Source organism: Delphinapterus leucas, chromosome 6 (assembly GCF_059928025.1).
Source record: "Delphinapterus leucas isolate spDelLeu-1000000601 "Yukka" chromosome 6, BTC_Dleu_Yukka2, whole genome shotgun sequence".
Taxonomy (NCBI): domain Eukaryota; kingdom Metazoa; phylum Chordata; class Mammalia; order Artiodactyla; family Monodontidae; genus Delphinapterus; species Delphinapterus leucas.
In genome coordinates, this window is record NC_143134.1 from 60170093 (window position 1) to 60197266 (window position 27174).

Below are 27174 nucleotides of genomic sequence, written 5' to 3' on the forward strand. Positions count from 1 at the left end.
AAGAATATTGAACTATGAGGTGATCTTTATGAAGGCATCAAACATGTAATGCTGGACATCAAACATTTTTATTTTTTAATTTTTTTATATTTAGAAGTGATTAAAATCCTGATCCACAAATATATACTGCTGCAAATGTAATTAAAGTTCCTATAGTTCACTTTACAAGGTATAGGTAGGCATCTCTCAAAAAATACTAGAGTACTCCAAGACTCTTAAATTCTTAACATATACACACTACTATATATAAAATAGACAACCAACAAGGACCAACTGTATAGCACAGGGAACTACACTCAGTATTTTGTAATAACCTATAAGGGAAAAGAATATATATATATATATAACTGAATCAATTTGCTGTACACTTGAAAATAACACAGCATTGTAAATCAACTATACTTAAATAAAAAAGTAAAATTTAGGCGCTTCCCTGGTGGCGCAGTGGTTGAGAGTCCACCTGCTGATGTAGGGGACACGGGTTCGTGCCCGGGTCCGGGAAGATCCCACATGCCGCGGAGCGGCTGGGCCCGTGAGCCATGGCCGCTGAGCCTGCGCGTCCGGAGCCTGTACTCCGCAACGGGAGAAGCCACAACAGTGAGAGGCCCGCGTACCGCAAAAAAAAAAAAAAAAAAGTAAAATTAAAAAAAAAAAGAAAACCTATTGTGGAAAGTTTTTTGTTCAAAAGTCAGTGAGTTCATCTTTGGCTAGGTCAACTTATTCAATACGTTTATATAAGAAAGAAAAACGATTGTGAATCTATGGTTCAAATTTGATGCTATGAAGATAGAAGGAACTTAAGTAGCACTTTTGAAAGAGTTCTAAAGTGTTTCCAGGTGCTTGCAGGTTGCACTTTCAAAGAAATCACAGAATTTTGTACTTAGGGAATACTGGAAAGCAACATAGACATGAAGAATATAGAAGCTCAACTGGATGGATGAACAACTACTAGGTGTACAATCGTCCTGATACATGGCCAGCTACATTGCACCAGCATCCATCTGTACATAGAAGACTGTGATTACATACCATGTATGTGATGAGTCTCATGATTACTGATCATCAAAGATGAACATAAACAATATCTGAAGATAGCTGCAACAACTGTATTACAACTTGAAAATATCTGTAATTTCTATTAGTAAATAAGTCACCATGCTGCTAATATTATCATGGTCTGTCATCACCATTCATAATGGAAGGAAATGTTCATTAATGGTTAGTGAAACAAGACAATTATTTTCCATCCAAGTCTACAGATGCTCCCCCTCTGAATTCTATCCATGGACCAATGGATAGAATTGAGAAGGGTTCTATGAACCCCAGATTAAGAGATCCCTTATCTAAGGAATACACTACACAATCATAAAACTATATCCTTCAGCCTCTACTTCTCCGTCAACTTAAATAATAAGAAAGCTGCATACCTGGACTACTCTACTCAGAGAACCAGAATATAATACGCTCTCAGTTTTCACTGAAGAAAAACATAAGCAACACTAACAAGAAAAAAACTTCTGCATCTTCTATGAAGTAGCCTTTAAAGATATAAACTGTGGGGCTTCCCTGTTGGCGCAGTGGTTGGGGGTCCGCTTGCCGATGCGGGGGGCGTGGGTTCGTGCCCCGGTCCAGGGGGATCTCCCGTGCCGCGGAGCGGCTGGGCCTGTGGGCCATGGCTGCTGGGCCTGCGCGTCCGGAGCCTGTGCTCCGCGGCGGGAGAGGCCGCAGCGGTGGGAGGCCCGCGTATCGAAAAAAAAAAAAAAAAAAGATATAAACTGTGAATGTTATTCAATATTTTCAATATGATAATCCATGTAATAAATTCCTCTTAGGGTTTAGTAGCAAAAACAGTATTAATGGTTTGCTCCGTATGTTTGGAGAAATAAGAGAGCGTCTCATATCTGCGGAACAACATGCAGCTCAGTTTAGCTAAACTGTAGTTTTATCAATAAGAGTACAGGGAGGTGAGACTATACAAATAAATGAGAATCAGATCAAGAAAGGTCTTGTATACCGAGCTAAAGCGTAGGAAATGAGGAACAATACTGCTGCTTTTACAAAGATATGTGACAAACCAAGCACTGCCAACATGCAATAACTCGTTTAAACCATTACAATAGCCAATGAGATGGTACGATTATTATAGCCATTTACAATAAGTGCGAGAAAAAGAACAATGAAAAATGGTACATAGAATTGACCCAGTCATATTGAAATACACACAAAACAACTTGAAAGAAGTAGACACAAATATTAATCATACTCTCAGGGAGATTACAAGAGCTGTCTTACAGTGATATTTTACAAATACCTGTAAGCTGCCATAATTTTTTTTCTGGAACAAGGTGGAGGTTTAAAATATTTTTAAATACACATGTATTATTTTAGAATAGATCTGAGAGGAAATTTTTTCTTTTTTTCTTTTACAAAAATCTTAAAAAATAATTGTATCGTTTTGTTAGACAGTATCTGGATATTCAACTAAATCTTCTAAGAAAAGGGTCTTAAAAGTTTTCTACAAACTGCCTATAAGTTGCAAAATATGTTAAAGCCTCATATATGTTTCTTAAAATAATTTTGATTTTGTATATTATTTTAACAAATAAATGTATTCTATGAAAATTGTGACACTGGAATTTTACACAGTCATGAACACTTGCAAGGATAAATTATTCATTCAAAAATTGTTCTTAAGAATGATAGGCAAATAAATTTTAATTTAGAAAACAAAACTTCTTTCACATTTTCCATATGTTTGAAAATTCTCAGAATAAAGTGTTTGAAAAAATATGGGAAAATGCAAGAATAATAATTTTAAAAGTCACAAAAGTCAGTAAGTTAAATGTGGCTCAAAATAGACACTAATAGCTCAAGTACTAAAAATGATCCACGGTCAGATTGTACTTATTTCAATTTCAGATATGAGTGAAATTATGTGTATAACAAATTCTCTAAATTACTTCTTCTCACACTTTACTGTGGTTATAAATCATCTTGTTAAAATGCAGATTCTGGCTGAATAGCTCTGGAATGGAGTCTGAGACTGTGCATTTCTAACACCCCACAGTTAATGCTGATGCTGCTGGTCGACAACCAAACTTGGAGTAACACATCTCTTTTTATTCTTTGTTAGGATTCACTAAAGCCTTTAAGCTTCCAAATATATACTAATAACTACTTATTAATACAAGTATCTTTACTTACTGCTTTGAACTTCCTAATATGAAACCTCAGTGTTGTGCCGAATACAACCTATATTTCTGAGTTTTACCTGGAAGAGCTGCTATGACCTCTACAAAGTTAACTCAAAGTATACGATGAAGGAAAGCTGTGAGTAGTAATAGCAGGAGCATGTATATTTGAGTCATCTATCCTCTAGATAATTAAAATTCAATTATAATTGAAATGCGTAAATGTGTAAGAAAATGGATGAACATTCTACTCATAACCATCTACTCCTGTATTTGTTCAGAGATATTTCAAAGCAAATCAGCACAATTGTTGCTATCTCGAGAAATTCAGTCTGAACAAGTCATATAAAAATGCTCAGCTATCTGTAGGGTTCCTTAGTCCACTCCTATAATGATTGATATCCCAGCCCTTCAGTGGAAGTAACATTCTCCCCTGTTTGAGGTAAATGATCTCTTGCAGGCACACCATTTGGATACCTGGAAGAGGTAATTTATCTCAAGTGGGCAAACACTTTAATGAAAGCAAGAAGGTTGCCACCTGTCCAGTATTTACAGAGAAACATGGAAACTGGGGTCTTTGCCCACTGCCTGTAAATACACCGTCAAAGTTTAAGAAGGCAGCAGTGGCATCTACCTTTAGCAAACACCTCACTTTCTGAGCAATGAATTCAAGCTACCACTATTGAACTTCCAGTTTCACAAAAAGGGATAAACTAATATACAGGTTCCACTGAAATATCAGTGCACAAAAAAGAGATAACACAACATTTATTGGACAATTACATATACAAGGGACTTGGCTGAGAAAGTTACATTTACTCCTAATAACTCTATGAGCTAGGAACCACCCTTAGCCAAATTTTATAGATGGATGAAGAAGGATGAAATGATTTTCCCAATGTCACACACATAGTAAGCACTGGAACCCAGATTCAAATCTAGAATCCAGGTTCTTAATCCATATTCTACTGCATATCCAACATGTTTCATTTTCTCTCCTAGACAATTTTAAAACTTTCTCTCCTAATTAGTTAATAGTATAATTCAGAACTTACTCTAAAAAGATAAGCACCTAACTTTTCAAAAGAGTAATTTACTGATTTTTTTTGAACAATGATAATAGGAGAAGCAATAGTTACTATTTAATATATTAAAAGCTACTACTTGCTATTGCCATACATGTACTAGTTTTCCTGGAGCTAAAAAGAAAAAAGTGAAAATGAATGAGATAATGCCATTTGCAGCAACATGGACGGAGCTAGAGATTATCATGCTAAGCGAAGTAAGTCAGAAAGAGAAAGACAAATACCATACAATATCACTTATATGTAGAATCTAAAATATGATGCAGATGAACTTATTTACAAAATAGAAACAGATTCACAGATATAGAAAACAAACTTATGGTTACCAAAGGGGAAGGGAGGGAGGGATAACTCAGGAGTTTGAGATTAGCAGATACAGATTACTAGAGATAAACTAGGTAAGCAACAAGGTCCTACTGTATAGCACAGGGAACTATATTCACTATCTTGTAATAAACTATGATGGAAAAGAATATGAAAAAGATTTTATTTATATATATATATATGAATCACTTTGCTGTACACCAGAAACTAACACAATATTGTAAATAAAAAGAAAAAAGTGACAATGATGCCATCAAGAGGTAGTCCTGACATGTAATATGATTTAAATTTTCAGCAAGTTCTTCAAAAAGACAGAAGGAACAGAGAAGAAAAATCAGAGTTCTAAGAAATATCCTCTTTCATTTCAGAATTTTCACATTTCCTAAATAGACTTTCCCAAGATTTTGCCATTTCAATTTCCCACATGGCTGAAAGAATTAAGATACTATTCATAGTATTAGATGATTCAAGGGACAAGGAATCAATTGCAAATCAAAGCTGAACTGGTATTCTTGATACCTGCCCTATGATGAAAACCTCCTTTTGTAAATTGGTTAAATAGATGAAGGAATGCCCAACTGATATATATTACCCAGACATTACAATCATTCTCTAGAAGATTATTAACAGAAATAGAGAAAAATCCTCAAAAAGTATGATATTTTTTAAACTATTGCTATGATAGTATATCATAAGCAAAGCACAGCATCACTTCTGTGATATTCTTGCTGAAAATGCATAAGCTAAATCTGATCATGAGGAAACAAACAAATCAAAATTAAGGGATATTCTACAAATAATTGGCTTGTAATCTTCAAGGTCACGATGGTCAAGGAAAAACTGAGGAACTCTTCCATACTGAAGAAGACTAAAGAGACATGACTAAATGCAACACATAATTCTAAACCAGATCCTCTTGCTAAAAACGACGTGGTTGGGACAAATAGGGGAAGTTGAATGGAGTCTGAATGGTAGTAATGTATCAATGTTGGTTTCCTGATGTTGATCATTGCACTCTGGTTACGCAGAAGAATGTCTTTGAAATACATGCTATAATACGAGGGAGTGATGGGGCATCAAGTAAGCAACCTGCTCTCAGACCATTCAGGAAACAGAATTCTCTGTTGTGAACTACTTGCAACTTTTCCATAAGTTTGAGGGTATTTTGGAATAATTTTTAAATGAAGATATTCAAGAGTATGTAGCCTATGATATCATTTATATCATTTGTTAGTCTGCTAGTGGATGGATGAGTAGATGGCATGAAGGGAGGAAGGAAGGGTGAATGGATAGAGAGAGAAAGAGGGATAAAACAGATTGGAAGAACACATAAGAACACATAAAAATGCTTACATTAACTAGCCCTATATGATGGGAAAATACGTTTGTTTTTGTTTTGTTGTTGTTCTCTGATTTATTTCTTTTCCAAGTTTTCTGAATTGACCTGTTTTCTTGTATAATGGAGGTAATAGAAGCGGAAGTAATTTGAAAAAAAAGAACAAACAAAAACAATCCTCTCTACTGCAGAAGTTGATTAGCTGATTCATTCCATGCACAAACTCTTCCTTCTCTTTTGTCAATCTCCAGGTAGTCATCTAGGGAGAATCATGTGAATGATTCAGCTCAGGCCAATGAAACAAGCTCAGGCCAGGCCAATGAAACAACAGCAAAAGTCTGCTGGGGAAGCTTTTGGGAAAGCTTTTGCCTTCCTGATATAAAGGGATATATTCAGCAACACATGTCTTCATATTTTTAACAATTTTCTTGAGATATAACTCACACACAATATGACTTACCCATTTAAAGTGTACAAATCCATGGTTTTTAATATAATCACAGTTATGCAGTCGTCACCACAAGCAATTTTATAAAATTTTAGTCACCCCCAAAAGAAACTCCATATCTATTAGCAGCCACTTCCCATAACCCCCAACCCCTCCCCAGCCTTAGGCAGCCCCTAATGTACTTTCTGTCTCTAGATTTGCCTAATCTGCATATTCCAAATAAATGGAATAATATGATATGTGATTTCAAATAAATGGAATCATATTATATACAATCTTTTGTGATGTAGCATATGGCTTTCATGGTTCATCCATGTTGTAGCAAGCATCAGTACTTCATTACTCTTTATGGCCCAATTATATTTTATTGTTTGGATATCTGTCCATTACCCATTTATCAGTTGATGGACATTTGAGTTTGCTTCCATTTCTTGACTATGCATTATGCTGCAGTAAACATTCATGCACAAGTTTTTGTACATATATGTTTTCATTTCTCTTGGATATATACCTAGAAGGGGAATTGCTTGTTCAAATGATAACTCTATGTTTAATATTTTGAGGAAATGCCACTCTTTCCCAAAGCAGCTATAACATTTTTTATTCTCACCAGCAATGTATGAGTGTCTTCACATTGTGTCCCTCCCTTCTCCTTCCTGCACAAATACAATCCTGATGCCTAAAAGCAGAGTGACCAGCTTAAAACTAGGAGGCATAAACACGAAGATGCTAATGGCTTAGCAGAAAGACATAGTCTGGATTTCTACCTACCTCCAGACTTACTATTTGGGAGGAAAAAAAAAAACCTTATATGAATAAGCTACTCTAAGTGGGGGTCTTCTATTAAGTACAAAGAAAGAAAACCTGTGATGCCCCCAAACATCCAATGTCATTATATTCAGAGGAAGAAATTTCTTCCTGATCTTTATATGTATACTAATTTATAACAGAACCATGTTTTAACAAGTTGGAGCTGTATGAGACGTGTAAATGGTCTTGAAATTTTAAGATAAACTAATGTATTTTCATTTTATTTACTCTAAATTTTTATGAAATTTCTTCATTATTATTCAGTTAATGCAATAAATCTTAATAAAGACCGATATCTGAACTAAGAAAAGTACGTGAAAGAGTAAACAAAGGCATTCTAAGCACTTTACAAATGAACTCATTTAGTCCTCTAAACTCTGAGCTAGGTAAAACTTACTATTCCCACTCTACAAATAAAGAAACTGGGAAACAGAGTTTAAATAACTTGCCCATGTCATGTGGCTAGCATCAGAGTCAGTATTCAAAGTCAGGCAGAATACCTGCTTACCCCTACACTGTGTTGCCTCCACTGTACAGCAATTTAGCAATTTTAGAACAGAAAATTAATCATTAGTAGTCTAAAAATGTATACAGGTAGGCGTGTGTGTATTCATGTTCATTAATGCTAAATGCTACTTTCATGGTGAGATGGGTGGTAAGGGAACAATATTTTTTAGCACCCACTATGTACCAGATACCGTACAAAATATTCAACAAGCATTATCTCATTATTTCCTCATAACAATGGGGAAGACGATACCATCTTCATTTATGGGAAAAGAGTGTGAGGCCCAGTAACGTTAAGTAACTTGCCCAATTTCACACAACTAATAACTAGCAATGCTGAATATAATATCAAGTCTGTCTTGTTCAAAGCAATGCTCTTTCTACTACACAATAATGATTACCTATTTAGATTTTTCAGACACTTAAGCTATAAACTCAACATGACTGTATAAACTGTTATGGCTTTACATTTATTACCCTTATCTGTTGATAATCACTCATAGACTTTGAAAATATTTTCCCACCTTTTCTGCTAAAATATCTAAAATTTCTACTAGGATACATTTAAAATTGAAAACACAATTGCCTAGATAACAATACATTAACCCTTCATCATGTTTTGAAAGAATTATTCTATAAGCCCAGCTAGTCACTGGAGAAGATCCACACTGATCATTTTTGTACTAGTTCAGTAACAATTATCTATCTGCCTGGGCCGTATCCTTTTAGGCTTGCCTAAAAATAAGTTTTCCTGAACTTGCTATTTCCTCAAGCTAGAGGCATACCAGGTTCTAACATCAAAGACAGCTTGTTCCTAGAGATAGGCAAGCACTTAAAACGCCACTCTTGGTCTACCTTCTGCTTCACAGGTCTTACCTACACATATTTTTATCAGGGTCTGAATAAAAATTTTGTCAATATTTTAACTTAAAAATGTTACAAGGGGCTACTTTTAGAAAATGTGCTCAGGGGAAATCGCTGCCTACTTTCATAAATCAACAATCTGATCCCATGGCAATGATCTACCCTTTCCCCCACTACTTCCCAATATGGTTAGAGTAGACAATATATTTTATCCATAAGTCAGACCTGCTAGGCATGGATTTACTTTCTCACCTCTTGAATGTCCCTTCTTCCCATTCTATGCTTATTCCCACCTCTACATCTCTGCTTAAGCTATACCCTGCAGCTGAATGCCAGCTCTCCTCTCTAACTTACTGTCATTCTAGGCCCAACTAAATCACTAGTCCCTGAAGACTTCCCAATACTCATAAGCCCACTTTGAGCTTTACCTTCTGCGTATTCTCATTAAAGCCTGTACTTTCTCATCCAATCCTTGATTACATTCTGCCTAAGTTGTTCATGAGTTGTCGCTCTTATTCTTATGACCATTATGTATATTTTCTAGAAGATCGATCAAGTCACATCTTTTTCTTTCATCTCCTCAAGCATATAGCACAGTGATTAAAAAATGCATTAAATAAAGTAATAATATAAATAAGATTATAGCTTAAGAAACCAATCTACTTTTAGGTCCACATACCTGAAAAAATATGACTAACAAAAATCATCTGTTTATTAAACTAAACCCCAAAATTTATTAAGTTCTTTCAAGAATGTTACAATTTTGCTTTGAAGTTATAATACCAACATTCTTAAAATATATTTATTTGCACTTTTATTTCAGACTCCAAACCCAGTATGTTGAGATTTTGCCGATACATTAAAATATGCATATTTCTTACCAACATTTATGGCCACAACCTAAAAATAATCTTTGGATCATAAGTTTTGTACTGTAAGAGCCTAGTTTACATGTTTGAAATCACAATACATGATCTATATTTACACAACAGAATTGTGTGAAGAATTAAATTACATCCCAAATTATCATTTCATTAATACTTAGAATATTTCATTACGCAGGCAAGTATTAACAAGTCTACTATACATTTTTTTCTATTAATGTGTCTGAAACGACCATAATTAGTCCAATGACATAGCTTAAGCAGTAGGTAACTGTATGTTACTCTTTAAGTGTGGAGAAATTAGTTTTCATTGAACCTTTCACACAAACATGCCACGCAATCTGAGTCATGAAAAAATAAACTTGCATTTTAGACCTTTGGAAATCACTGGTTATAGGTGGCTTCACACCTAGTGGAAAGGAGCAGACTATTTAAATTAACTCTATTTAAAATTAAATAGAAAAAATAAAAACATGTTGCCAAATGAGAGAGACAAATTTTCTACTGATTCAGTTATTATTTGGATTTCTAAAGCACATGGCCAGAAACAGAAGAAAGATTAAAACATTTGAAAGAATATTACCAGTAGTACTTAATAAAAAAGCTAATGATGAGTTTTCCATAGGAAAAGCATATCACAAAGGAAAAAAAAAGGTGAATGTATTCACCAAGAAGTGTCATTTAATTTCCCCATAAAGACAAAATTAACATCAAAAATTACATTAATTCACTACTTCATTAAATATAGATTTAGTAATCTCTCTGTACCTGAATAAAAGAAAGATAAAAACAAATACATTTTCTTCCTTGAAGGTTTATTAGAATTTGTACCATAAAGAATTTCTGGACATTTTCTTTTTAAATGTATTTTGCAAGGACATAAAAAGGGCAATCATACCTGTTTTACTAATAGCTTCCTGTAACTCAGCCATAGAACTGATTATTGCAGCAAGAAGGTCAGAACTGGTGAGCCAACTGAGAGTTTGCAAACAACGTAACTGCTCCTTTTGATGTTCTGCAGAAACATAAAAAAATCCATTATGCAATTCTACAAAAATTTATTAAAATCCATTTTAAAATTATGGCAATATTTAGCTATTTAAGAAGTAGATCAAAATTTGTATGTAGAACTTCACCTAGTGCAGAGAAGTCTACAATAGATGTGAGATTTTATTGACTTTATTTACGGTTCAATTTTTCCATATAAGAGAAGTCAAATAATGTATTTGATCATGAAACAAACAGGCATTTTATTAACTCCTCTCTATAGATAATGGTAACTGACATCATAAAAGAAAAGGGAGAAGGAAATTTTATTTAGCTCTACTTACTTAATAGCTTGCTTTTCAAAAGTTAAAAACTGAAATAATTGTTTCCTCAGAATAGTCAAGCATTCAAAAAAGTTAGCTATAAAACTTACATTAGTTTCATTTTCATTCAATTCTTCAACAGATTTTTAACTCTGATCATTTTATACTAATTCAAAGAAAGTGAAAGTAAATTATGCTAATTAATTTTAAATAGGGCAGAGTTTCTGGATTGACTTTATTGAAAAATCGCTGTACAAACTTTTCAATTTACTGTCAAAAGAACATTCAAATATAATAAAGCTAGACAAAGTTGAAATCATATATATGTGCTACTTTCTTTATATTTTAATGTTTATAACAAAAAATTAAAGCCTAATTTATAAATACACACTTATTCATACACACATACATATCTACATATGTATGTACATATGTTACATGATTTGACATTGTAAATGATTTTTTTATGTTTTTGCCCAACATATTCACTTCGTATGTCACTTACATTCGACTCAGATTTTTAAAAGCACAAATTATCTTACTTGGAAATTTATGCTTGTCTTTGGGCTCTCCTATACACACTAACATGCCTATGCCTTCTTTGAAACTCTCCATCCAGGTAAAAAGAGACGCACATGACTGGCCCAAAATCTTGAGTCTGTTTGCTGCCAAAATTGCAATAACACCTTTCCGGAATACACGTATTAATCCTTTGAATGCTTTTTTCTTCATCTTGGCTTCCTCTTGCTTCTTTTCCTCTACAATTGACAAAGCCTGGGCTAGAGTTCTAACTTCCAATTTTAACAACTCAAAGGTGTTGACCTGCTCCTGGAGAAAATCTCTCTGTGTGGATAAGGCAGATGATCGGCTATACAGAGGATATAAGGCACCAGCCATCAATGCGCAGGCCGCCAGCAAGGATGTTTGTTCCCTTTTAGTCTGTGATAACAAGTTTTTGAAATGTGTGTTTTCAACAACCAATTGTTCATGTGACTTCTCAATATGGTTCAACTTTTCCATATTTTTTTCAGCAATTTCTTGAAATTTCTATAAGAAAAGTCAAATAATATATTTGATCATGAAACAGGCATTTTATTAACTCCTCTTTTAAAAAAGAAAAACTTTTGCTGACAACTATTTCTTTTTCTTCAAAAGATCTATGTTCTAAAATATCCAAAAAATACATATGATAGAGCAACAGTGGGCCAAACAGCTTAGAAATGTGCACAGTAATTTTTAAATCCCTTATATGGAAGCTTTACACAAAGTAGAGCACATACATTTAAAAATGCTTTGTAAATTTCCTGTATACTTATGCATAAATACACATATTCAGAAAAAGAAAATTTCTTCTCTTCCATTCCTCAGTAACATGTATTTCCTACTTTTAAACAGAAATCACACCAGCATTAGAGGCTTTTCTATATGTAAAAAGACTTAACTTTTTGTCAAAATAGCAAAGGGTTAAATAAATAATACAATACACAGCATCTGACTATCTGCCATTTACTAGACGAGAGGGGACTGATTCTCAGAGCATACTCTCTTATTTCAGTTTCTTCCTCCCCAAGACAGAAGGCTGTACAAAGTACAGCTCCAGTGCTGGGAGTAAATACTAACTGTGGGCTGGGCCTCAGCAGCTCTCTGGTCCTTTTTTCCTGATCAAGATACTTATAATTCAAAACTTAATATGCAACACACAGAAATTTTAACTGCAGGCACTGGATTTTAATCACTAGAAAATAAACTAGCTCTCCCCATGAAATCTTATACCTAATCGTTAAGGAACTGTTGAAATAGAGTAAATTTAGAAGATAACAGATGCCAATTTCTTTTACTGATGCATTTATCATTCGATAAACATTTACTGATTGCTCACTAAATTCCACACGCTAGGAAAACAGACAAATAAATCAATGATTGTGGTATAATGCTGTGATGGAGCTATGCTAGATTGCCAGAGATGCACAAAAGGATGTTTATACCAAATGACGTTGACCGGCTTTTGGAGGAATATGGCAAAGGACAAGTGGGAGTGAGATGTGTAATAGAAAGAACAACAACAAAAAACACTCAACTCCACCAATAAGGAGGCTAGCCAATAGCTACCCTTGTAATAAAACTTAATCTAATCTAGTCCATGGTGATTTAACAGCTTTAGCTGAATCTTTACTTAACCAAATAAGCTGCCCTGGCTTGTCCACGGACTTCGTTCTTTTTAAAACAGGCCAAGGGAGTTCAATTTGAATAAAGGGGTCAGTCAGAGACAGAGAAAAATCATGCTCTATATAAAGTGAAGTAGTATCTTCATTATGAGAGAATCCTTTTGGGGGCATTAAGGAAAATATTTCTCTTTGTATTATTGGTTCAGGTCACACTCCGTCTGAAATTTAACAATGGTCCCTGGGAAAGGTTTACAGTGAGTGTCTGATTCAAGAGTTATCCACGAACAACTAGAACAATCAGAGGCATTTCCAAAATTTACATTGGCAGGAAGACTTCAAAGGTGTTCAGACTTAGAGAAAATCATACAAACTCTTAACTACTCTGCAAGATTTGGGTGTCAAAGCCTACCGTGGACAATGTTGACAGGAAGTAGACAAAAGGATTCAAACTTGTCGAAACACATGGCTGAGGAAAGTAACCCCCGGACCAAAACCAGTCCTGAGGCTAGGGGATGAGGTTCCCAAAGGTGCACGGTGAGTAGAAGGAGGCACTCAGAAGTATAACCCTGAATACAAACGAGTAAAGGAAGTATACAAGAGGCCACTCTCTGATGGATTCAACTTCTTGAATGCTTTCCCTTGGGCAGGAGGGAAATTGGACTTAGTCTTGGTTTTAAATGTTTCTCTGCTATACTTTAATTTCCTTTATTTACTCCAACTATTCTCTGAAGTCTGGTCCAGCCGTACCTGTGATGGTACTGTGAGAAATAAAGGAATGGGGAAATAAGGGAATTGTAGCTTGCTCCAACCACATCTCTACTGATAGCCAAGTTGTGGCAGCAGTAGTTTATCAATGGGCCTGTGCCCCAGAGCTCCATATAAAGACCACTAGTAAAGGTCATGGTGTTCCACTGGGAGCAGCTGGAAGATGGAAGAAACTCTGAGAGCCAAGTAGACGGCTTAGAAGCAGACGTACAACAGCCTTTATGAAAAGGGAAAACTGACACAAGTTACAGCTAGAAAAAGCAGGAAGACTAGCATATAGCAAAGGAAGAGCCAGAAAATAGAGTAATGTGTTCTAAGGAAGTATAAATAATTCAGAATGTCTGAAGAGGAAAATGATGGAAATTTGAGAAGTCTGTAGATAATAAATGATTAAGCTAAAGAATTTAAACTTTACCCAGAAAGCTATCAGAAACCATAAAAACTTGGGACAGTTGCTAAGCTTTAGTAAATGGATGGGAAAATTGGAAACATTAATAAAGACTGCCTGAGATAGCAGCAGAGTTGCAGGGAGTAGAGGGAGCAAATGGAAATTACAATGTTTAATTCCATATTCTCTCCGAAATCAACTCCACCAGTTCATTTAGAGAAAAAAAGGAAAATTATAGAAAATCTGGGATAAAAGAGATGCACTGGTCATGCCTAAGTAATGGAAATAAAAATGAACCTAATCAGGGTGGACCTGAGCGTCCTGAGGGGAAACGGCGAAAAGGAGGCGCAGGGTCCGGCTGGAGCGTCAGCGTCCCTCCTCCTGACTGCGGGGAAAGCGGCTTAAAACTCATCCCTAGGCTCTCAAGCCCCTTATTCAGCCAAGTCCCTCTGAGCTCCTTCCTCCCTGAGCTAAAGTACCAGGGGGGACGGGACAGGGGAGGGGACTGGCACAGGTAATGGGGAACATCAAAAGATGATTGTTAACTAAGGAAAACCAGCTATCCCAAGATCACTCATCCTGGGTTAAGCCAGCTGCCATGTCATGAGGACACTCAAGCAGCCCTAAGGAGAGATCCATGTGGGAAGGAACTGAGGCCGCCTACCTACAACCACAAGTTGCCAGGTTGCCACCTGCTAAAGAAGAGGATATGTCACCAATACCTGCCATTGGAATTTCTCCCCGGGCACAGTCTGCACAACAGTAGTTCTCCTTGCTTCTGTGTCTGCCCTTTGGAGGATGAGGCTATCTAAGAGTCTTGTGCAGAGGACCTTCAAGATGGCAGAAGAGTAAGACGTGGAGATCACCTTCCTCCCCACAAATACATCAGAAATACATCTACATGCGGAACAACTCCTACAGAACACCTACTGAACGCTGGCAGAAGACCTCAGACCTCCCAAAAGGCAAGAAACTCCCCACGTACATGGGTAGGGCAAAAGAAAAAGGAATAAACAGAGACAAAAGGATAGGGACGGGACCTGCACCAGTGGTAGGGAGCTGTGAAGGAGGAAAGGTTTCCACACACTAGGAAGCCCCTTTGCGGGCGGAGACTGCGGGGGGCGGAGCGGGGGATGCTTCGGAGCCGTGGAGGAGAGCACAGCAACAGGGGTGCAGAGGGCAAAGCGGAGAGATTCCCACACAGAGGATCGGTGCCGACCAGCACTCACCAGCCCGAGAGGCTTGTCTGCTCACCCACCGGGGCGGGCGGGACTGCGAGCTGAGGCTCCGGCTTCCGTCGGATCCCAGGGAGAGGACTGGGGTTGGCGGTCCTGAAGGACCTTCACAGCCTGAAGGAGGCTAGCGCGCCACAGCTAGCCGGGAGGGAGTCCGGGAAAAAGTCTGGAGCTGCCGAAGAGGCAAGAGACTTTTTCTTCCCTCTCTGTTTCCTGGTGCGCGAGGAGAGGGGATTAAGAGCGCTGCTTAAAGGAGCTCCAGAGACCGGCGCGAGCCGCGGCTATCAGCGCGGACCCCAGGGACGCACATGAGACGCTAAGGCTGTTGCTGCCGCCACCAAGAAGCCTGTGAGCAAGCACAGGTCACTCTCCACACCTCCACTCCCGGGAGCCTGTGCAGCCTGCCACTTCCAGGGTCCCGTGATCCAGGGACAACTCCCCCGGGAAAACACATGGCGAGCCTCAGGCTGGTGCAACGTCACGCCACAGGCTCACCCCGCATCCGTACCCCTCCCTCCCCCCGGCCTGAGTGAGCCACAGCCCCCGAACCAGCGGCTCCTTTAACCCCGTCCTGTCTGAGAGAAAAACAGACGCCCTCAAGCGACCTACACGAAGAGTGGGGCCAAATCCAAAGCTGAGCCCCTGGGAGCTGTGCGAACAAAGAAGAGAAAGGGAAATCTCTCCCAGCAGCCTCAGGAGCAGCGGATTAAATCTCCACAATCAGCTTGATGTACCCTGCAGCTGTGGAATACCTGAATAGACAATGAATTATCCCAAACTGAGGAGGTGGACTTTGGGAACAACAATATATATATATTTTGTCCCTTTTTCTCTTTTTGTGAGTGTATATGTGTATGCTTCTGTGTGTGATTTTGTCTGGATAGCTTTGCTTTTACCATTTTTCCTAGGGTTCTGTCTCTCCAGGTTTTTTTGTTTGTTTTTTTTTTAGTATAGTTTTTAGCACTTGTTATCATTCGTGGATTTCTTTCCTGATTTGGTTGCTGTCTTCTTTCTTTCCTTTTTTAATACTTAAAAAATTTTTTTAATAATTATTTTTTATTTTTTATCTTAATAACATTATTTTATTTTATTTTATCTTCTTCTTTCTTTCTTTCTTTCTTTTTTTTCTCCCCTTTAATCTGAGCCGTGTGGATGACAGGCTCTTGGTGCCCCAGACAGGCATCAGGGCTGTGCCTCTGAGGTGGGAGAGCCAAGTTCAGGACACAGGTCCACAACAGACCTCCCAGCTCCATGTAATATCAAACGGCGAAAATCTCCCAGAAATCTCCATCTCAATGCCAAGACCCAGCTCCACTCAACAATCAGCAAGCTACAGTGCTGGACACCCTATGCCAAACAACTAGCAAGACAGGAACACAACCCCATCCATTAGCAGACAGGCTGCCTAAAATCATAATAAGGCCACAGACACCCCAAAACACACCACCAGACGTGGACCTGACACCAGAAAGACAAGATGCAGCCTCATCCACCAGAACACAGGCACTAGTCCCCTCCACCAGGAAGCCTACACAACCCATTAAACCAGCCTTAGCCACTGGGGACAGACACCAAAAACAACGAGAACTACGAACCTGCAGCCTGAGAAAAGGAGACCCCGAACACAGTAAGCTAAGCAAAATGAGAAGAAAGAGAAACACACAGCAGATGAAGGAGCAAGGCAAAAACCCACCAGACCTAACAAACGAAGAAGAAATAGGCAGTCTACGTGAAAAAGAATTCAGAATAATGATAGTAAAGATGATCCAAAATCTTGGAAATAGAATGGAGAGCATACAAGGAACATTTAACAAGGACCTAGAAGAACTAAAGGGCAAACAAACAGTGATGAACAACACAATAAATGAAATTAAAAATTCTCTAGAAGGGAACAATAGCAGAATAACTGAGGCTGAAGAATGGATAAGTGATCTGGAAGATAAAATAGTGGAAATAACTACTGCAGAACAGAAAAAAGAAAAAAGAATGACAAGAATTGAGGACAGTCTTAGAGACCTCTGGGACAACACTAAACACACCAACATTCGAATTATAGGGGTCCCAGAAGAAGAAGAGAAAAAGAAAGGGACTGAGAAAATATTTGAAGAGATTATAGTTGAAAACTTCCCTAATATGGGAAAGGAAATAGTTAATCAAGTCCAGGAAGCACAGACAGTCCCATACAGGATAAACCCAAGGAGAAACACGCCAAGACACATATTAATCAAACTATCAAAAATTAAATACAAAGAAAAAATATTACAAGCAGCAAGGGAAAAACAACAAAAAACACACAAGGTAATCCCCATAAGGTTTACAGCTAAACATTCAGCAGAAACTCTGCAAGCCAGCAGGGAGTGGCAGGACATATTTAAAGTGATGAAGGAGAAAAACCTACAACCAAGATTACTCTACCCAGCAAGGATCTCATTCAGATTTGACAGAGAAATTAAAACCTTTACAGACAAGCAAAAGTTAAGAGAATTCAGCACCACGAAACCAGCTTTACAACAAATGCTAAGGGGACTTCTCCAGGCAGGAAACACAAGAGAAGGAAAAGACCTACGATACCAAACACAAAAAAATTAAGATAATGGTAATATGAACATACATATGGATAATTACCTTAAATGTAAATGGATTAAATGCTCCAACCAAAAGACATAGACTGGCTGAATGGATACAAAAACAAGACCCATATATATGCTGTCTACAAGAGACCCACTTCAGACCTAGGGACACATACAGACTGAAAGTGAGGGGATGGAAAAAGATAATCCATGCAAATGGAAATCAAAACAAAGCTGGAGTAGCAATTCTCATATCAGACAAAAGAGACTTTAAAACAAAGAACATTACAAGAGACAAAGAAGGACACTACAGAATGATCAAGGGATCAATCCAAAAAGAAGATATAACAATTGTAGATATTTATGCACCCAACATAGGAGCACCACAATACATAAGGCAAATACTAACAGCCATAAAAGGGGAAATCCACAGTAACACAAACATAGTAGAGGACATTAACACCCCACTTTCATCAATGGACAGATCATCCAAAATGAAAATAAATAAGGAAACACAAGCTTTAAATGATACTTTAAACAAAATGGACTTAATTGATATTTATAGGACATTCCATCCAAAACAACAGAATACACATTTTTCTCAAGTGCTCATGGAACATTCTCCAGGATAGATCATATCTTGGGTCACAAATCAAGCCTTGGTAAATTTAAAAACTTGAAATAGTCTCAAGTATCTTTTCTGACCACAACGCTACGAGACTACATATCAATTACAGGTAAAAAACTGTAAAAAATACAAACACATGGAGGCTAAACAATACACTACTAAATAACCAAGAGATCACTGAAGAAATCAAAGAGGAAATCAAAAAATACCTAAAAACAAATGACAATGAAAACATGATGACCCAAACCTATGGGATGCAGCAAAAGCAGATCTAAGAGGGAAGTTTATAGCAATACAATCCTACCTTAAGAAACAAGAAACACCTCAAGTAAACAAACTAACCTTACACCTAAAGCAATTAGAGAAAGAAGAACAAAAAAACCCCAAAGTTAGCAGAAGGAAAGAAATAATAAAGATCAGATCAGAAATAAAGGAAAAAGAAATGAAGGAAATGACAGCAAAGATCAATAAAACTAAAAGCTGGTTCATTGAAAAGATAAACAAAATTGATAAACCATTAGCCAGACTCATCAAGAAAAAAAGGGAGAAGACTCAAATCAATAGAATTAGAAATGAAAAAGGAGAAGTAACAACCGACACTGCAGAAATACAAAGGATCATGAGAGATTACTACAAGCAACTATATGCCAGTAAATTGGACAACTTGGAAGAAATGGACAAATTCTTAGAAATGCACAACCTGCCAACACTGAATCAGGAAGAAACAGAAAATATGAACAGACCAATCACAAGCACTGAAATTGAAACTGTGATTAAAAATCTTCCAACAAACAAAAGCCCAGGACCAGGTGGCTTCACAGGTGAATTCTATCAAACATTTAGAGAAGAGATAACACCTATGCTTCTCAAACTCTTACAAAATATAGCAGAGGGAGGAACACTCCCAAACTCATTCTACGAGGTCACCATCACCCTGATACCAAAAACAGACAAAGATGTCACAAAGAAAGAAAACTACAGGCCAACATCTCTGATGAAGATAGATGCAAAATTCCTCAACAAAAGACTAGCAAACAGAATTCAACAGCACATTATAAGGATCATAAACCATGATCAAGTGGGGTTTATCCCAGGGATTCAAGGATTCTTCAATATACGCAAATCAACCAATGTGAAAACACCACATTAACCAATTGAAGGAGAAAAACCATATGATCATCTCAATAGATGCAGAGAAAGCTTTGGACAAAATTCAACACCCGATTATGATAAAAACCCACCAGAAAGTAGGCACAGAGGGAACTTACCTCAACATAATAAAGGCCATATATGACAAACCCACAGCCAACAATGTCCTTAATGATGAAAAACCGAAACCATTTCCACTAAGACCAGGAACAAGACAAGGTTGCCCACTCTCACCACTATTATTCAACAATAGTTTTGGAAGTTTTAGCCACAGCAACCAGAAAAGAAAAAGAAATAAAAGGAATCCAAATCAGAAAAGAAGAAGTAAAGCTGTCAATGTTTTCAGATGACATGATACTATACATAGAGAATCCTAAGGATGCTAGAGTTAATCAATGAATTTGGTAAAGTAGCAGGATACAAAATTAATGCACAGAAATCTCTGGCATTCCTATACACTAATGATGAAAAATCTGACAGTGAAATTAAGAAAATTCTCCCATTTACCATTGCAACAAAAAGAAAAAAGTATCTAGGAATAAACCTACCTAAGAGGACAAAAGATGTTTATGCAGAAAATTATAAGACACTGATGAAAGAAATTAAAGATGATACAAATAGATGGAGAGATATACCATGTTCTTGGATTGGAACAATCAACATTGTGAAAATGACTATACTACCGAAAGCAATCTACAGATTCAATGCAATCCCTATCAAACTACCAATGGTATTTTTCACAGAACTAGAACAAAAAATTTCACAATTTGTATGGAAACACAAAAGACCCCAAATAGCCAAAGAAATCTTGATAAAGAAAAATGGAGCTGGAGGAATCAGGCTCCCTGACTTCAAACTATACTACAAAGCTACAGTAAATAAGACAGTATGGTACTGGCACAAAAACAGAAATATAGATCAATGGAACAGGATAGAAAGCCCAGAGATAAACCCACACACATATGGTCACCTTATCTTTGATAAAGGAGGCAAGAATATACAGCGGAGAAAAGCCACCCTCTTCAATAAGTGGTCCTGGAAAAACTGGACAGCCACATGTAAAAGAATGGAATTAGAACACTCCCTAACACCATATACAAAAATAAACTCCAAATGGATTAAAGACCTAAATGTAAGGCCAGACACTACCAAACCCTTAGAGGAAAACATAGGCAGAACACTCTTTGACATAAATCACAGCAAGATCCTTTTTGATCCACCTCCTAGAGAAATGGAAATAAAAACAAAAATAAACAAATGGGACCTAATGATACTTAAAAGCTTTTGCACAGCAAAGGAAACGATAAACAAGACAAAAGGACAACCCTCAGAATGAGAGAAAATATTTGCAAATGAAGCAACTGACAAGGATTAATCTCCAAAATTTACAAGCAGCTCATGCAGCTCAATATCAAAAAAACAAAAAACCCAATCCAAAAATGGGCAGAAGACCTAAATAGACATTTCACCAAAGAAGACATAAAGATTGCCAGCAAACACATGAAAGAATGCTCAACATCATTAATCGTTAGGGAAATGCAAATCAAAACTACAATGAGATATCATCTCACACTGGTCAGAATGGCCATCATCAAAAAATCTACAAAAAATAAATGCTGGAGAGGGTGTGGAGAAAAGGGAACCCTCTTGCACTTTGGTGGGAATGTAAACTGATACAGCCACTAAGGAGGACAGTATGGAGGTTCCTTAAAAAACTAAAAATAGAACTACCATATGACCCAGCAATACCACTACTGGGCATATACCCTGAGAAAACCATAATTCATAAAGAGTCAGGTACCACAATGTTCATTGCAGCTCTATTTACAATAGCCAGGACATGGAAGCAACCTAAGTGTCCATCAACAGATGAATCGATAAAGAAGATGTGGTACATATATACAATGGAATATTACTCAGGCATAAAAAGAAACGAAATTGAGTTATTTGTAGTGAGTTGGATGGACCTAGTCTGTCATACAGAGTGAAGTAAGTCAGAAAGAGAAAAACAAATACCATATGCTAACACATAGTTATGGCATCTAAAAATAAAGATCATGAAGAACCTAGGGGCAAGTCGGGAATAAAGACACAGACTACTAGAGAATGGACTTGAGGATACGGAGAGGGGGAAGGGTAAGCTGGGACAAAGAGAGAGTGGCATGGACATATATATACTACCAAACGTAAAACAGATAGCTAGTGGGAAGCAGCTGCATAGCACAGGAAGATCAGCTTGGTGCCTTGTGACTACCTAGAGGGGTGGGATAGGGAGGGTGGGAGGGAGGGTGACACAAGAGGGAAGAGATATGGGGACATAGGTGTATGTATAACTGATTCACTTTGTTATAAAGCAGAAATTAACACACCATTGTAAAGCAGTTATACTCCAAAAAAGATGTTAAAAAGAAAAAAAATGAACCTAATCATTCAGGTTCTAGGTGGCTGCCTATTCACACTTTTACAGATATCAAAGTCTCAGGCAGAAGTCGGTTTTTAACAAATATCACTTTTTTGACCAAAAAAAAAAAAACTGGAAAAATATATATATTCTAATGTTATTTTAAATATTTCAAAAAAATTCAGTCACTGGTCAAAATCAAATGGATTGTGGAAGGAGAGATAAAAGTAAAGTAAACCTATTGCAAAAAGATTTAATTTTACTGCATGATAGATTCCTCTACTCTATACAGCTGTTCCACTTCCACAGAGCACCAGGTTAAAGTTAACGCATTGCAGAGAGACAGCCAGAAACAGATAGTCCTGGGATGAGGATAAGAGAGTAATTAAAACATGGCTAGAAATGGATAAAAATCAGGAATATATTACAAAAAATACCCTACTTCTCTATATATAGAGGAAAAACAGGAGCACACTGGAATTTTTGGAAAACAGAATTGAGATTCTTGACTTACACAGCCAGTTTTCATTTTAGGCTACCTGGTAAAAGCAGTAGTGATGTAATAAAGCAATTTTAAAGATCCTCATTTCATTTTATGGCTCCCAAATTTTGATAATTTGTACTGGTTATTTATTTTAAAGTGCTAGTTAATATTAATTACTACCACTATGAATGATTTCATGAGACTCATCATATAATTTGTATTGTAAGAAGGAGATGCTATTCACAAATTGCTAAAAGAATAAAAATAAGACTATGTATGAAGTGGTAAATTCTACCAAATATTCAAAAATGATTCAATACCTATCATTCTCAAAATCTTCCAAAAAATTGAAGAGGAGAGAACACTTGCTAATGCATTTTATAAGGCCAACATTATCTTGATACCAAACCCAGACAAGCACAAGACAAAAAAATAAAATTATATGCCAATACCTTTAATGAACATAAACGGAAAAATCCTCAACAAAATAGTAGCAATTTTGAATTCCCTGGTGGTCCAGTGGTTAGGACTCCAAGGTTTTATTGCCAAGGGCCCGGGTTCAATCCCTGGTTGGGGAACTAAGATCCCACAAGCCACACAGCATGGCCAAAAAAAAAATTAGCAAACCAAATACAACAGTACATTAAAAGGATCATACACCATGATAGTGGGATTTATTCCAGGAATGCAAGGATTGTTCAGTATCTGCAAATCAATCAACATGATATACCACATTAACAAAACAAAGGATAAAAATCACATGATTATCTTAACAGATGCAGAAAAAGCATTTGACAAGATTCAACACCTATTTATAATAAAAGCTCTCAATAAAATGGGTATAGAAGTAAGGTACCGTAACATAAGAAAGGCTATTTATGACAAACCCACTAGCATCATACTCAATGATGAAAAATTAAAAGCTATCCCTCTAAGATCAGGAACAAAACAAGGATGCCCACTCTCACCACTCATATTCTACTTGGTATTAGAAGTCCTAGCCAGAGCAATTAGGCATGAAAAAGAAATAAAAGACACCCAAATTGGAAAAGGAGAAGTAAAACTGTCCCTATCTGCTGATGATAGTATTTTATATATAGAAAATCCTAAAGTTGCCACCAAAAAGCTATTAAAAATAATAAATGAATACAATCAAGTTGCAGGGTACAAAATCAGTATACAAAAATCTGTTTTGTGTTTCTATACACTAACAACAAACTAGCAGAAAGTGAAATAAAAAAAAATCACATTTACAATCACAACAAAAAGAACAAAATACCTAGGAATAAATTCAACCAAGGAGGTGAAAGACCTGTAGACCAAAAACTATAAGACACTGTTGAAAAAACTGAAGACATGAAGAAATAGAAAGATATTCTGTGTTCATAGATTGGAAGAATTACAACTGTTAAAATGTCCATATTACCTAAAGCAATCTACAGATTCAGTGCAATCTCTATCAAAATCTCAATAATATTTTTCACAAAAATAGACCAAAAAAATGCTAAAATTTGTATGGAACCAATAATAGCCAAAGCAATCCCGAGGGAAAAAAAAAAGTTCAAGGTATCACATTCCCTTATTTCATATTATACTACAAAGCTATACTAATCAAGACAGCATGGTATTGGCAGAAAAACAGACAGACAGATCAATGGAACAGAACTGAAAGTCCAGATATAAACTCTCACATACATGGACAATTAATTTATATTAAAGGAGTAAAGAACATACAGTGGATAAAGGACAGTCTCTTCAATAAATGGTGTTGGGAAAACTGGACAGCCACATGCAAAAGAATGAAACTAGATCACTATCTTACACCATATACAAAAAGTTAACTCAAAATGGATTAAAGACTTGAATGTAAGAACTGAAACCATAAAAATCCTAGAAAAAAACATAGACAGCAGTATGCTCTCATCAGCTTTAGCAATATCATTCTAGATATGTCTCTTAAGGCAAGGGAAATGAAAACAAAATACACAAATGGGACTACATCAAACTAAAAAGCTTCTGCACAGCAAAAGAAACCAACAAAACAAAAGGACAACCTACCAAATGGGAGAAGACATTTGCAAATCATATATCTATAAGCAGCCAATATCCAAAACATAAAAGAACTCATACAACTCAACAACAACAAACAACTCAATTAAAAAGTGGGCAGAGGATCATTTTTCCCCATGAAGAAATAAAGACAGCCACCAGGCACATGAAAAGGTGTTCAACATCACCAATTATTAGAAAAACGCAAGTTAAAACAGCAATGAAATATTATCTTGTTACCAAACCAGGTCCATTTGTCTAAGGCGCAGCAAGCCAAACGCTGAGACAAAGACTTGCAGCAGAGAAAGGGTTTATTCACGAGGCAGCCAAGCAAAGAGATGGGAGAACAAATCTCAAATCCACCTCCCCAAAGGTGAAGGGCTTGGGATACTTCTGGGTAAAGCTGAGGTATAGGGAGTGTGGGGAAAGTAATTGGAGACAAGAAAAACGTGAGGTATCATCATTCTGCACAGGCGCAAGTAAGCTACATGCTTCTCCTCGGGATGCACGTTCTGTAGGTGGAGTTTTGGGCCTTCTGACCTCAAAAGGTCACTGATTGTACATTCATGCATGCCCATCTGGAGGGTTGGTGATCCCACCAGTCCTCACCAGATCAAACTCTAACTGGACACAGCTGACTCCAAGTTCCTGAAAAACAACTCAGGCAAACATTTTTTAGGCTACCTGATGCTTACAGAACAATTAAAGCAAGCTTGATCAGTGAAGGCAGGTTACAGTTCATTATTTATTAAGCAAGTTACAGTTTAATGGATCTAACTGATGACTACCCTCAGTCTCAATCTCATGTGCATTAGAATGGCTAATTATCAAAAAGACAACAAATAAGTATTGGTGAGAAGTGGAGAAAAGGGAACACTTGTGCACTATTGGTGGGAACGTAAACTGGTGCAGCCACTGTAGAAAACAGTATGGAGATTGCTCAAAAAATTAAGTATATACTTAATTTACTACCATATGATCCAGCTGTTCCACTTCTCCAAATTTATCCAAATATGAAAACACTAATTTGAAAAGATATATTATTGCACTGAACTCTGCAGGCCTGCAAGTCTTGGAGTTTCCAAGCCTTGACACTGAAGAAAGAGCCCAGAGACAGTGACAGAGAGCAGTGATTTATTGGACAGGGGGATCTTACACAAAGGGTCATGGAGCTTCACCCCACCATGTGGGGCAGATGCTGGGCAGGACATGACAACAGTCTTTTCTACTCAGGGGAGAAGGAGGCTACCATTTATAGGGGGAATTGATGTCAGGTGGGCTCATCAGTTACCAGGAGCTAATTAAGCCTTATAATTAAGACAACTGGATAGTCATGTGAGTGAAGCAGGGACTGGTCTAGCAGAGGATGTACAGAGAGCAAGAGAACAGGCATCCTGAGTGTAGCCTAACCATACATATATGCACCCCTATGTTCACTGCAGCATTATTTACAAGAGCCGAGATATGGAAACAACCTCACTGCCCATCAACAGATGAATGGATAAAGAAGATGTGGTATACACAAGCAATGGGATACTATTAAGCCATAAAAAAGATGAAATCTTTCCATTTTCAACACGGATGGACCTTGAATGTATTATGCTAAGTGAAATGAGCCAGAGAGAGAAAGACAAATACCCTATCAATTCACTCATATGTGGAATATAAAACACAAACAAACAGAAACAAAATAAATGAAAAAAAACAAACCAAACAAAAACAAACATGTAGACACAGAGAACAGAGTAGTGGTTACAGAGGGAAAGGGTCAGGGGAGGGCAAAATGGTTAAAGAGGGTCAACTGTATGGTGATATACGGAAACCAGACTTTTGGTGGTGGGCATGCTACAGTGTATTCAGAAGTCGAATTAAAATGTTGTACACATGAAATTTATATAATGTTATAAATCAATGTTAGCTTGATTTTTTTAAAAAAGAAATTATTAAAAAAGAATATATGTGAAGTCTGTATATAAATAAAAATAAACAATCTCTGAAAGACTTTGTCTAACAACCATCTGTTGTCCTAAATCATTCTTGGTTTATATAATCAAGATACCAAGTATTAATGGTTATCAAAAAAAAAATCAACCAGGACAACATTCAACTAAATAACTAGGATTAGCAGAGTGGGATATTTGAAATAAAGATTTTAAAATAATGAAATTAAGTACTTAAATTTTTAAAGCTCTTATTGACAAATATGAGATTAAGAAAACCACACTAATATTAATGCTAATAAATACTGAGAGTTTGGATTATTTCTTAACAATTACATTTCTGCATTCCTGGCAGATCCACTGAAATCCAGAATTACAGATTTGACTGCCCACTAGGCATCTCCCCCTAGATACCTCATAACCATCTCAAGTACTGCTGTTTTTCCTCCTAAAGGTGTTTATAATAGTCCTCTTTACAAGTACATTGAACCAACATCCACCCAATTGTTCCAGTCAAAAACTTTTTAGCAAGTCTTAATTCCTCCTTCTTTCACCTGATCCTCTCCATCCCCAAATCAAAGCCATCAGCAAGCAATGCTAGTTACATGTCGGACTGTGTCAATCCAATCCTATTGCTGAAA

The 27174-nt window shown here is 36.8% G+C and overlaps 1 protein-coding gene across 2 annotated transcripts in view; it reads right to left on the reverse strand.

Moving 5' to 3' along the window:
• Window positions 1-27174, reverse strand: part of CCDC171 (coiled-coil domain containing 171) — a 369266-nt gene that overhangs the window by 170787 nt on the left and 171305 nt on the right. For both annotated transcript variants that reach the window (XM_089913206.1, XM_089913205.1), the window contains 2 exons: window positions 11302-11806; window positions 10348-10464 (listed from right to left, as the gene is read on the reverse strand). In XM_089913206.1, coding sequence (XP_089769332.1) covers window positions 10348-10464; window positions 11302-11806 — 622 coding nt within the window. The remainder of the gene's footprint in view (window positions 1-10347; window positions 10465-11301; window positions 11807-27174) is intronic.